This window comes from Meleagris gallopavo, chromosome 1, assembly GCF_905368555.1.
Source record: "Meleagris gallopavo chromosome 1, MGAL_WU_HG_1.1, whole genome shotgun sequence".
NCBI lineage: Eukaryota > Metazoa > Chordata > Aves > Galliformes > Phasianidae > Meleagris > Meleagris gallopavo.
Genome location: NC_139404.1, coordinates 129812126 through 129824879, shown reverse-complemented (window position 1 = coordinate 129824879; position 12754 = coordinate 129812126). Strand labels below are relative to the sequence as shown.

The 12754-nt window shown below is 44.5% G+C and overlaps 1 protein-coding gene across 2 annotated transcripts in view; it reads left to right on the top strand.

The window, feature by feature from the left end:
• CNGA3 (cyclic nucleotide gated channel subunit alpha 3) overlaps positions 1–8535 on the top strand; it is a 33849-nt gene extending 25314 nt beyond the window's left edge. For both annotated transcript variants that reach the window (XM_085213576.1, XM_010727570.4), the window contains 3 exons: positions 959–1066; positions 2750–2856; positions 5846–8535. In XM_085213576.1, coding sequence (XP_085069702.1) covers positions 959–1066; positions 2750–2856; positions 5846–7254 — 1624 coding nt within the window. In that variant the 3' untranslated portion in view covers positions 7255–8535. The remainder of the gene's footprint in view (positions 1–958; positions 1067–2749; positions 2857–5845) is intronic.
• The last annotated feature ends 4219 nt before the right edge of the window (positions 8536–12754 follow it).

The following is a 12754-nucleotide window of genomic DNA, read 5'->3' as shown; positions in this document are numbered from 1 at the left end:
CTCACACCAAAAATGTAGTTTAGATGAAGAACAAAATTTTTACGTGTAGAGAACTACAGATTTGCTTAATAAGTTTAGTTACTATAATTACACTGACCAGCACAACTGATTACTTAAAACTTGGCATAGTTCTTTACTAGTCATTACTGAAGTTTTCTCTTGCTGACCAGGAAGAGCTGCTGTATTTCTGCAACAAAATGAGACCATCTGCATGCTTTTGATATAAATAGTTCCTTGTTTTGTTCCCCAAAAGCTGACCTAAACTCAATATGATTTATGTATATTTAAGTGTGTACTGTGTCAGCATAGAAGTAGGAGCAGCTTCCAAATGGAATCTACTTGATCTAGGTATCTCAAGTTTCTTAACCAAAGCTTTGATTTGAAAGCCTGTGTTCAAATCTGTGTTCTTCAGCAGCAGTTACTATGCAAAGACAACCTGAGTTTTACAGTACCGTAAAGTAGCCTTCAAAGAAAATAAATGTTTCATATGTCAAAGAGGTAATGTTCTCTATTGAATAAAGACCATATGTCTTGGTCACCAGTTTTTTTGTGACGATGACCAGTTTTTTGAGAAGAAATGGCTCAGATGCTGCTGTGAAGATGGCAAAGGAAATACTTTTTAGATTAAAGCTGCTTCCTTTTTTTAATGTGTAGGTAGATTTAATGTTTTACTTTGTCTTCAGTGGGGGTCATATGCAGAAAAAGTGTGATTTTCAGCCTCAGCAATTCGAATAGCTCCTGTTTTTCTTTCCAATCCCACTTACTTTTTCCAAAGCTGTGTAAAGCAGGAATGGAGCATCTCAAATAGGATGGAGGTAGTATCTCATCGTGGGGTCATGGCATAGGTTCTTTCTCAAGCAGATGCGAGTTAACCATGAGACAAGTGGCCTCCAAAGGAGGGAATACCAGTAGGCTACTGTAAAATTTCCACTATAAACGTACATGTTTTGCTTTCCAGGCAGAAGAAAGAGGTCTTTGTGATTGATCCTTCAAGCAATATGTACTACAACTGGCTGACCATAATTGCAGCACCTGTGTTCTATAACTGGTGTATGCTTATATGCAGGTATGGATTTAAGTTAATAACAATTTTAGGATTCAAATTTAAAGTATCTGTGTTTCCCACATAAATCATCCTCTGATCTCCCTGTAGTTTTTTATTAATTGCTTACCTAGAAGATTTACATATCTTTATAAGTACCAGTGGGAAACGATGGTCAATGCTTCTCCTTTATCTGCCTCAAAAACCCAACTGTAAGGTGCAAGGAGCATCCCCGTGAGTGCTGGCTGTGGCCTTGGTGTGCCACCTACTGGCTGGATGCAGAGATGTGCCTTGGCCACTGCAGGCTCGGCAACTTTGTAATCGCAGAATCACAGACTCGTGGGGGTTGGAAGGGACTCCTGGAGATCATCTAGTCCAACCCCTACAAGAGCAAGTTCCCTACAGCAGGTTGCACAGGAAAGCATCCTGGCGGGTTTTGAATATCACCAGAGAAGGAGTCTCTAAAAACTCTCTGGACAGCCTTTTCCAGTGCTCTGTCACCTTCACAGTAAATAAGTTTTTCCTCATGTTCATATTTCTGTGTTCCATTTTGTTCCTCTTGCCCCTTGTTCTGTTGCTGGAAGCCACCAAAAAGATCCTGGCTCCATCAACTTGACCCCTGCCCATTAGAAATTTATAAGCATTGATAGGATCCTACCTCAGCCTTTCCTTCTCCAGGCTAAACAGCCCCAGGTCTCAGCTTTTCCTCACAGAGGAGATGCTCCAGGCCCCTCAGCTTCTTTGCGTCCCTCTGCTGAACTCTGTCTAGAAATTCTCTGTCTTTCTTGAACTGAGGAGCCCAGAATGGGACACAGTGCTCCAGCTGTGACCTCACCAGGGAAAAGGAGCAAGGAAGGATCACCTCCCCTGACCGGCTGGCCACTCTCTTTTCAGTGCACCCCAGTATGCCACTGACCTACTTGGCCATGAGGGCAAACTGCTGGCTCATGGCCAACCTCCTGCCCACCAGGACCCCCAGGTTCTTCTGTGCAGAGCTCCTTTCCAGCAGGTCAACCACTGACCTGTATTGATGCATGCAGTTTTTCCTTCCTGGGTGCAGGGCTCTACACTTGACTTTGTTGAACCTCATCAGGTTCCTCTCCTCCCATCTCCAGCCTTGTTGAATGTCAGCACAGCCTTCAAGTGTGTCAGCCAATCCTCCCAGCTTTGTATCATCAGCAAATCCTCCAATAGAGAACAGTGAGGAAGGCTGCAGGCAATGAGGGGTCATCTTAAATTAATGTGAGACATTTATGGATGCTTGAAGGATGGAAAGATGTTACTCAAGTATTTGTTTTCCTGTTTGGGATGTGGGAAACAACTTCAGTCAAACTAACGGAGTGCTATGGAAAGGGTTCATCTTGTGCTAAATGACAGGGAGAGATGCAGATGGTTGGCCTCTCAGAAGCAAATATTTTAGTTGAGAATCACCTTAATGGTGATGTATATGGATATGAGATGAGCATTCTTGTGAATCTTTCACGTGAAATCTGATGCACATTTAAATGTAGGGGCACTTGCATGCCCTTATCTGTGCATTCACATTTGTGAATTCTGCAAGATCTAGTGTCTGTTCAGACACAGCTTCAGTTTGCAGATGTTTAGGCATGGAGATATGCTGCCCTTCATTTCATTGCCAGTCCACACTAGCACACTGTGGTTATATAGTTGGTCTAATGTTTTTTATTTCTATCTTTGTATCTTTAGAGCCTGCTTTGATGAGCTACAAATTGACCATATTAAATTATGGCTGTTCCTGGACTACTGCTCTGATATCATCTATGTTTTTGACATGTTTGTCAGATTCAGGACAGGTGAGTTTTCCAGTGATTTTACAAAGTTTTCTGATACAACGTGGATATCAAAGCAAGAAACAAATCCACCAGTGTGGTGCCCTGTCTCAAGCAGCAGTGGAGGCTTTTGGAAAATGCAGTGTCATGGCTTAAGGCTAGACCTGCACTTCACTTGGCTCATCTTCAGCTTTCTCATCTTGTTTCTGTAGTCTAGGCAGGCTGAGAAGATTTCATATTTAAATGTGCCCAACAGATACTGATTCTAGCCTTAAAGAAATCATCTGTTTTAAACTAAACAAGTTCATAATGTAGGCTTACAGTGGTTTACACCACTGAATTGCTAGAGTAGTCCTTGATGCACTTTGACCTATTCCAGCTACCACTCTTTCAAGCAGCATCCCAGCACAGCTAGAGGACAGCAGAGGCTGGGAGTTATTCCTGGTATTATTTTTGGAGAGGGCTGGGAGAATTTGTGAGCATGAATAGAAGCTGTCACTGTAGCTGGTCTCCAGGCCAGAAAATGTTTCCTGGCTTGCACTGTTTACTGTGTACACTGTTTACATGTACAGCCCAGAGCGTCCCTTGAAAAGGTTCAAAAGTGCACTGATGATCATAAAAATGAGAATTCTTTTAAATCTTTGAATTTTACATTTCTTTCTTTCTTTCTCTCTTTCTCTCTTTCTTTCTCTTTTTCTCTCTTTCTTTCTTTCCTTCTTTCCTTCTTTCTTTTTTTCTTTCTTTCTTTCTTAATCATGCTAACAGCTTGATACCAGTTATGGCTTGTGACAAATTGTAAACATAATTACAAGACAGAGCCTAAAAATGCTGTCAGTTTGAGAAGCACACAACTCACAGCAGCAAGCTGAATTCTAAAATCTAGCAGGTACCGTGTTCAGCGGAGATGTAAGTCTGTCACATTGGAGCCTAACTCTCAAGACTGCCATTTTTGGGGCAACTTTGTATAGGCTATGTTCTGCTAAAAAGCCAACTCTGCCCTCTAAGTTCCTCTTTTGCAGTTGTATCTGTCACTGTGATGGGAATGAATTGAGCAGAAACTGTGCAGTATAAGCTTTCCACAGGCTGCCCTGATGATGGCTTCCGGAGCAGGTTGGTTCTGTAGGCCTGGGTTGGACTGCAGAAATACCTCAGAGATCTCCTGAGAGCTTTGGTGCAGTGTATGCTGCAACTTCAGACACTCACATGGGAGAGTCGGTTCTTTTAGATGCTGAGATCTTCGACAACTCACTTTGCAACCCCTCCTGGCTCCACATGTGTCTGCTGTCTTCTCCTGTAACTGCAAGGTGCTGGAAGCCACTGGGGTGTGTGACTCCCTGCTGCCTTAGGGTAGGAACTGACTTCACACTGGGATCTGAGCAGCCCCACAGCTACTGTGAGTTGTGGCAGCTTCCCTGTGGTGTGCTGCAGCTTCACTGTATTTCTCTTACTTGATGACTGCAGTGAGGCAGAAAGGCGTCACCTCTCACTGATCATCATTGGTTCACACCATGGTTGGATGCTTTCAGGAGGTTTTTCTGTAGAATGCAGTTATGTCAAGGGACAAAACAGAGCTGAGAAGCTGTTACCTACCTTCAGAAGGGATGTGTTTTCAGAGCTATTTTTAATAACGATGAGTCAGAAATCCAGTTGCCTGGCCAGCTTTTCTGTCTAGGTTTATAGCTCTGCTAATAAGGACATTTGAGCAGCTCTTTTAGCAGTTTCCTGTGAGGTGACACATCCGTGGCACAAGAACTGCTTCTTTTTGTACTCACCATCAGTTTACAACTACCTACGGACTGATACACACATACATGAGGTAGATGTGCAGGTATGCAGACATTCCAGAAATGCAGCAGTGCCGCACAGGGCAGAACGAAGTGCAGCTGGGTCCCCTTCAGCAGATGCTTCTGTGAGACAGTTGCTGCTGCGAGATTGCTAAATGAGGAGCAAAATGTGATAAGCTCTGATAAACAGGAAATATCTCCGTACACTTTTCCTCCTGCCTGCCCTAGCGGGCAGACACTTGGATGCAAGTGTTTTGCAGTGTGTAGGCTGCTCCCTGTGCAATGTATTTAATGCTGTGAGCTTTCAGAGGTAAGATACAGTCCTGCAGCTGTGCTGCTCGTGCAGTGTTCCTGTGAGCACTCTTACACGGGTGCAGTTTAAGGTCTTACTACAGTTTACATCTTCCCATAGCTCTTAAAATCTAATGATTTTCAGAGTCTTTTGAATGAAGAAATACTAATGTGTAAGATTCTGCTTGGTAGCTCTCTCACTAGAACACACAAAAGAAAGAGCAAAGCATTTGCTACCCCATGAAAAGTGAAGTCCTGTCAGCTGTTACACTGGTGCAAGAGAAGAGGCATGGCTCCAGGGAAAATGTTGTTGTGGTCTTGGGGGTATCTGTACTCTTCTAAAAAACTCTCTGGCAATCCATTACATCTGCTTAGCAAATATTTAAAAATATTCCACTTTGATTTTATGCACAATTGCTTAGCATAACTTCAGTTCTGAGTCACGCCAATGATTCATGAAATACGAGGCAGACCAACCTCCCTCTTCTTTTTGCAGAGATACTTAAAACACAAAGGTACGGCTGTCCCAGAGTGGGGCAGAAAACTGCAGGGAGTGCTGTGGTGATAATGCAGTCGTTGCTCTCATACGTGCCCAACCTGGTAGTTTTATGCTTTTGTTGCCCTCTTTTTTGGTTTGAATCAAAAATAAAACTAGGTTTTGTTGCTTAAATACATTAACTGTATTATATATTTCATACATGGCCCGTGACAATTCCTCTTCGCTCAGTGTGTCCAGGTGAGCCAAAAGGTTGGACACCCGTATGCTACATTGCTATTTACTTAACTGAAATATTTAAATGTAGAATGAAACATGATGTCACGGCGTGTTCCTGTCTGCGTGCTTAACAGCACAAGCTTTCATGTTCTCAGGTGACTGAAACATAAGTCACTCCGTGCCACTGGTGGCAATTCTGAACATCTATTTCTATTCTTTAAAGGCTTCCTTGAGCAAGGCTTGCTGGTAAAGGACGAAAAGAAGTTACGAGATAATTATACTCAAACTGTGCAGTTCAAGCTGGATGTGCTGTCTCTTCTGCCAACAGACCTGGCGTATCTGAAGCTGGGTTTGAACTACCCTGAGCTGCGATTTAACCGCTTGCTGAGGATTGCTCGCCTGTTTGAATTTTTTGACCGCACAGAAACCAGGACAAATTATCCAAACATGTTTCGTATTGGAAATCTTGTCTTGTACATTCTTATCATCATCCACTGGAATGCGTGTATATACTTTGCAATTTCAAAGGTAATTGGCTTCGGAACTGACTCTTGGGTCTACCCCAACGTATCCATCCCAGAGTATGGGCGCCTGTCGAGAAAGTACATTTACAGCCTGTATTGGTCAACGCTGACGCTAACAACCATTGGGGAAACTCCTCCGCCTGTGAAGGATGAGGAGTATCTCTTTGTGGTCATTGACTTCCTGGTGGGCGTGTTGATCTTCGCTACCATCGTCGGTAACGTGGGCTCCATGATTTCCAACATGAATGCCTCCAGGGCGGAGTTCCAGGCCAAAGTCGATTCCATTAAACAGTACATGCATTTCCGAAAAGTAACGAAGGATTTGGAAGCCAGGGTTATTAAGTGGTTTGATTACCTCTGGACCAATAAGAAAACAGTGGATGAAAAGGAAGTTCTCAAAAATCTGCCCGACAAGCTGAAAGCTGAAATCGCCATCAATGTCCATTTGGACACACTGAAGAAAGTGCGTATATTCCAGGATTGTGAAGCAGGACTGCTCATTGAGCTGGTGCTGAAATTGAAACCTACTGTCTTCAGTCCTGGGGACTACATATGCAAGAAGGGAGATATTGGGAGGGAAATGTACATTATAAAGGAGGGAAAACTGGCAGTGGTGGCAGATGATGGTGTAACCCAATTTGTAGTCCTGAGTGATGGCAGCTACTTTGGTGAAATCAGCATCCTCAACATCAAAGGCAGCAAATCGGGCAACAGGAGGACAGCCAACATAAGGAGTATCGGTTATTCAGATTTGTTCTGCTTGTCTAAAGATGATTTAATGGAAGCCCTCACAGAATACCCAGAAGCCAAAAAGGCTCTGGAAGAGAAGGGCCGACAAATTCTGATGAAAGACAATTTAATAGATGAGGAAGCAGCAAAAGCAGGAGCTGACCCAAAAGACTTGGAAGAAAAAATAGACAGGCTTGAAACAGCCCTAGATACACTGCAGACAAGGTTTGCAAGGCTCTTGGCAGAGTACAGCTCTTCTCAACAAAAAGTTAAGCAGAGACTTGCCAGAGTAGAAACCAGAGTGAAAAAATACGGTAGCGGCACCTTATCCGTTGGAGAAGAAGAGCCTGAAAAACCCGGGGAGCAGAAAAAGGACTGATAGAGTATTTATATTTCATTACTTAATGGAGAAGGTTGGAATGTGTGAAAGCCATAAATGTATATAAATACGTGTGTGCATACATAGCCATGATTATTTTTATATGGACTGGAGAATGGTTTTTAGCATTTTTAACTGAAGCAGAATTTTCTTGTAAATAGGATAATGTCACCTTCTTCGTAGGGGAGATTCGGTCCATCATTTGGGTACATTTTTGTACTGGGAGTGGATTTCTTCTAAGTTATGCTCAGACCATCCGGTGCATGTATGGCATGTGTAGGTCTTGACACACTGTCTCTTCACACACATGTTGCATTAAGAAGGCATTATACTTAAAGTAGAGGGATTATTACGATTCTTTTTTTTTAAGGCTTTGAAAATATTTATAGGGTACATGTTCCTAGATTGTTAAATGCATGGGTACACATCCTGGCTTCTCAGAATCTTTCTTCTTTCACAGTGAAGCAATCTGCACAAGCTGTAGGACTACAGCTAAGAAGCCTGTTTAGCTCTGTGTACAACAATCCTCACTTGAGAGGGAATCCCCAAAAGCTCACTGATGGAAGATGTCTGTTTAACAATAAAGCTTTACAAAACCTGGGAAGAGCAAAGAGTGTCTTGCAGCTCCTGGACACTTGGTTTGCTCAGTACTGGAGGGACACTGCTAGGAAGTTTTGCTGCCCAGAGAGGTGGTGGATGCCCTGAATGTGGAGACACTCGAGGTCAGGCTGGATGGGGCTCTGAGCAACCTGATGTAGCTGTAGGTGTCCCTGTTCATTGCAGGGGAGTTGGACTAGGTGGTCTTTAAGGATTCCTTTCAACTCTAACAAGCTGCTAGGACTGCAGGAAAGGCTGTCCCTGTCCCTTCCTTCCCCATTGGGTTCCTGCAAGCTGGGAACAAACCCTCTGTTGCGAAGTCTTTCCTGGCATTGGATCTGTTTTCTTTATTTCATTAACTAACACAGGTAGAACCACTCCAAGTATTACTTACACCAAACACGCACCTGCCAAAGCCCCGCTCCCCACCAAAGAAAAGAAACTTGTTCACCAGATGGGTCCAACAGCTTCAGCCATCAGGGAAAGTGTTTGCTGTTCCCTTTTCCTTTCTCTTTGCTTATCACATGCCAGAAAAAGAGCACTCCTGATATAATTGGCTTTGGTCACTTTAAAATGTGTTGCTTTTGGCACTGTGAAATCACATCCTTTGCCGTCTTTCATCTCTGTAAGACACTTGTTTCCCCTTAATGTGGATACACCATGTACATTAAATTATTTTGAGTAGCACTGTGTTTTTTTTCACCCCTCACCCTGCTTTTTTAGTGTTTCATCACAGACTTCAGCAGTTCCAGTAGTACGTAGCCCAGAAGATCCTGATGTGACAGAAATCCAAGTGGGGACCACTGCATTCTGTGCTTACTGCAGGGCATCTGGGGCAGCACCCTGCTTCGGTGCCCAGCTCTCCACGCCCCGAGGCACAGCAAGGATGGAGCCTCATCCAGCAGAAATACACACTTACAACCTCCTGCTACCCAAAGCTCCTCCCCTGGCAGGAGCTGGGCTGATCCTTGAGCCCACCCAAGAGCACAAAAGCACAGAACATGAAAGCTGTTAGGGAATACTTAAACACAGCCTGAAATGACAACCAGCAGTTGCCAACATTCGTGCTCAGTTCAGTGAGCCCAGTACCCACTTCGCACCTTAACACCAGACAGAACCTGGGGAGGAACTGAGGACTATGTTTGGTAGTGTTGCTCGAAGAGGAGACCCAGGGGTTTTAATATCTGCTGCAGGTGCAGGAGGGCCAGACTGAGGGAGCAACAATGGAAAAGGGTGATGACAGCAAACCAGCACGTGTGCATACACACAGCCACACACAGCCAGTGTTTGTGGTCAGCCTGGTTGTGCAGACCTCATTCAGCAAGAGCTGAGGAACAACCCCTGCACTTAACACTCTCAGACATCAGCTCTACAGTTTTGTTCTGGCCAAATATTTATTAATCAGTGAGCAGAGGGCTCTGCTTTACATTAAGAAACAAACTGCTCTTTTTCCCACACCACACAGTGTCTTTCTGAGCTGGTCTGTGCATTGCAGGCTTAGATCTGCTCCCATAGTGCTGGTTAGGATGAGCAGGGATTTCATCAGCCAAACCTTATACATGCTGGGCACAGCAGTACGGCAGGAAGGAGTGCTGACTTCAGGAGAGCTGTTCCACGTCTGGACTGGCAACATTTGTGCTTGGCTTCAGAGTCCCCTGGCACTATGAGCGTTTCCATCCTGGAACAGACAAAAAGAATCAGATCCGTGTTTACATAATTCATTTTGCTGTCAAGAACACACAAAGGCTTTTATGAATGCTGAATTATTTACTAGATGGGTCTGGCAACTGCACAGGCAGCTGAAGCCAGGCTTTGGGCTGTGGCAGCTTTCTGGAGGGAAACTGTCAGTCTGGGAATCCCCATTTCCACCCTAAATTTACAGCAGAGAGATGAAAGGAGGATGCTGAGCAGCGGAGCCCTCAGAGAGGCTGGGGAAGCCCCACTGTCCTTCACTCTAACAGAGGCGAAGGACACACACACATCCCAAGGTACACCCTGAAGGTCTATAGCCAGCTTGACCTTCTGTTCCCCAAATTAAGATTTTGCAATCATTTCCAGCTCAAATTTACTCACTGGGCTCACAAGCCAAATGCCGAGGCTTGCAGCTGCCAGCAGCCCTCATGGCTTTGCTGCAGAGGAGGAGATTCCACAGTCAGGTCTGCAGCACGAGGAGAGGCAGGACAGACTCTGGGTGCATGAGGAAGCCAGCTCCTGCAGCTCCATTCACCAGCCAGCGGGCTGTCCTCACCTTCCTGAGCACAACCATTACCTTCACACCAGAAGCAGCAGCAGCTCTGAGTCTTTCTCCAAGTGCTCTACCACTGCACTCACACCAAAACTATCCTCCCAGGATACTGAGGACATTATTCAGCTCCAAAACAGATCTGCCCCATGTGTAGTTTGTGTTTCAGCTTTTTGCCTCTTTGGACATTTGTTCCATTTGTTTGTAGGCTTTAATTCTTTAGTCTTCTGTTCCCATCACCAGCAGTTATTCTCCCCTTCCTCCTGCAGGAGAAGCTGCCCCATCAAGGCCACTCATCCTGAGCAGCCCCTCCAGGTGCCCAGTTCAGCAAGAACCAGAGGCCTTTACACACAAAAAGATGGAGAAGCACTAAAGCATCTTTTTTTGGCACCGCTTACCTCCAGAGCTGATGAATTGAACAAACTGTGCTGCAAAGATCCATTTTCAGAGAGCCAACTGTCAATTCCCTGTAGTTCAGATATATCCAACAAACTTCAAAGATTGCCACTATTTTCATACTATATACAGATTTAGGCAATTTAGAGCAAGTCTTGGGGCTGACTGTTCCAGTGCTCCACACAATGCAGCTTCATACAGCAGAGGCTTGGGGACATCCCTGCAATACTAAACCAGGCAGGTCATTGCGCACATGTCCTGCTACTGACCTTAGGCTTCAACATATTTGGTTGCTTCAGTAACACTGAGAGGCCCATCCATTATAGTTGAAGTTGTGCACAGGTGTAAGTGGTGAAGGTGGAAGCGTTCCAAGTAACATGTAGATGTGGCACTTTAGGGACATGGTTAATGGGCGCGGTAGGGATGGGCTGATGGTTGGACTTGATCTTTTCCAGCTTGAATGATTCCATGACACACATGTATATGTACGTCATAGATACAGAGTGGGAACTGCAGGTAATTTATCACAATCCTTTGTGAGTTTGAGGCTAACCCTAACATCAAACAGATTATATCAGAAAAGGATTGTGTGGAGCTAAACTTGGAAGAAGCTTTTCTTGTATCTTTTGTATTGAAATGCTGGAATTGTTCCATGTGACGAATGAGGCGCAATCCAAAGCACACTGAAACCTCAGGATGAAGACACTCAAAGCCACCAGAAGTCTTTAATTTCCCCATGGTGGGGGATTACTGCAGTCTGAAGCTCCTACTGCGGTGGTGAAGGCTGCTGTTAGATGAAGTGTGACTCATGGAAACCCTGGCTGATGATAGCCCGCTTCAGTGTCAGCTCTCCTCAAGTCATGGGGAGGGAAGGCGGTCTCCTTGGCTGTCGTGGTCCAGGCTCTTGTTAGTGCCTGCCAAAGGGTAGATAAGCCCAGTCAGAAATTCACAAAACACTATTCCTTAATTAAGTGATCTTTGCTCACACCCTGTGGATTTTCCTAAAATCTTTTTAGCAATCGACAAAAGCCTTCACCTAAAATGCCTGTGTTCCCTTGAGATTCTAGCACTACTATACCTTTAGGTCTAAGAAAAACAATCCTTTCAATACAAGTACACAAGAGATATTTTTAAAGACAGGTTAAGTAAACCTAAACTTGTGATGCTTCTCTAGACCCAGAATTTGCTCAACCTTGCTGAAAGCCAGTGAAAAACATTCAGGGTTGTTCCCAGAGCCCAGCAAAAGAGAACTGAAACGGCATCTTCTGTACCTTGATGAGCCCTTCCAGTAACAGAAGACCCTCTGGAACTCCTGTAGAGCATGAGAGCAGCTTGGAGCTGTACCACTTCAAGAGTTACTTATCTGGAACTGTAACAGCTTGTAACAGCTGCTGCTGGAGGATCAGCTGAAGTTTCTAACACTACTGAGGAGATAAGAAGGCATTTTGGGAAAGAGGGCAAATATCTGCATGGAAAACTTGTCAGTTGCAAAGTCTTCATAGCTTACCTCAAAATGATTCCTCAAGAAACAACTTACAGTTTTAAAGGCTAACACAATTATGCATTATTTTAATGCTAAAGAATGACAGGAAAAGCATATTTACAATAACAGCACTTCAGTGAGAGCTTTGTATTTCTAGGCAATTATGTGACCTGCCCAAGTTTTGGACATGCCTAAAAACCTTAAGAAACTTCAAGGTTCCTACACATCCATCAGTTGAGCATAACCACCATCACAGAATCACAGAATAGCTTGGGTTGGAAGGAACCCCAAAGATCATGAATCTCCAACCCCCCTACCACAGGCAGGGCCACCAACCTCCAGATTTGGCACTAGACCAGGCTGCCCAGGGCCCCATCCAACCTGGCCTTGAACACCTCCAGGGACGGGGCATCCACAACCTCTCTGGGCAGCCTGTTCCAGCACCTCACCACTCTCTCTGTAAAAAACTTCCCCCTGACATCCAATCTAAACTTCTTCTCCTTGAGCTTAACCACCTTGAGCTTACTATCCATAACTACACCAGAATAAAGCATATCACAGATATTCTTTGAACAGTATCAGCCTACTGATGTCATTTATACCTGCAACAAAACACCTCACGGCACTCAGCAGACTGTTCTCACTGCCTGTAGTGAAAGAAGCCCTACGTCCAAATGAATCCACAAGCACCATCAAATCATCTTGCATTTTCCTCTTAAATCTGACACGTTCAGAGATGGCAGCGCTGAAGGTGTTCCTTAAGTGCCACCTGAAGGTCAAAG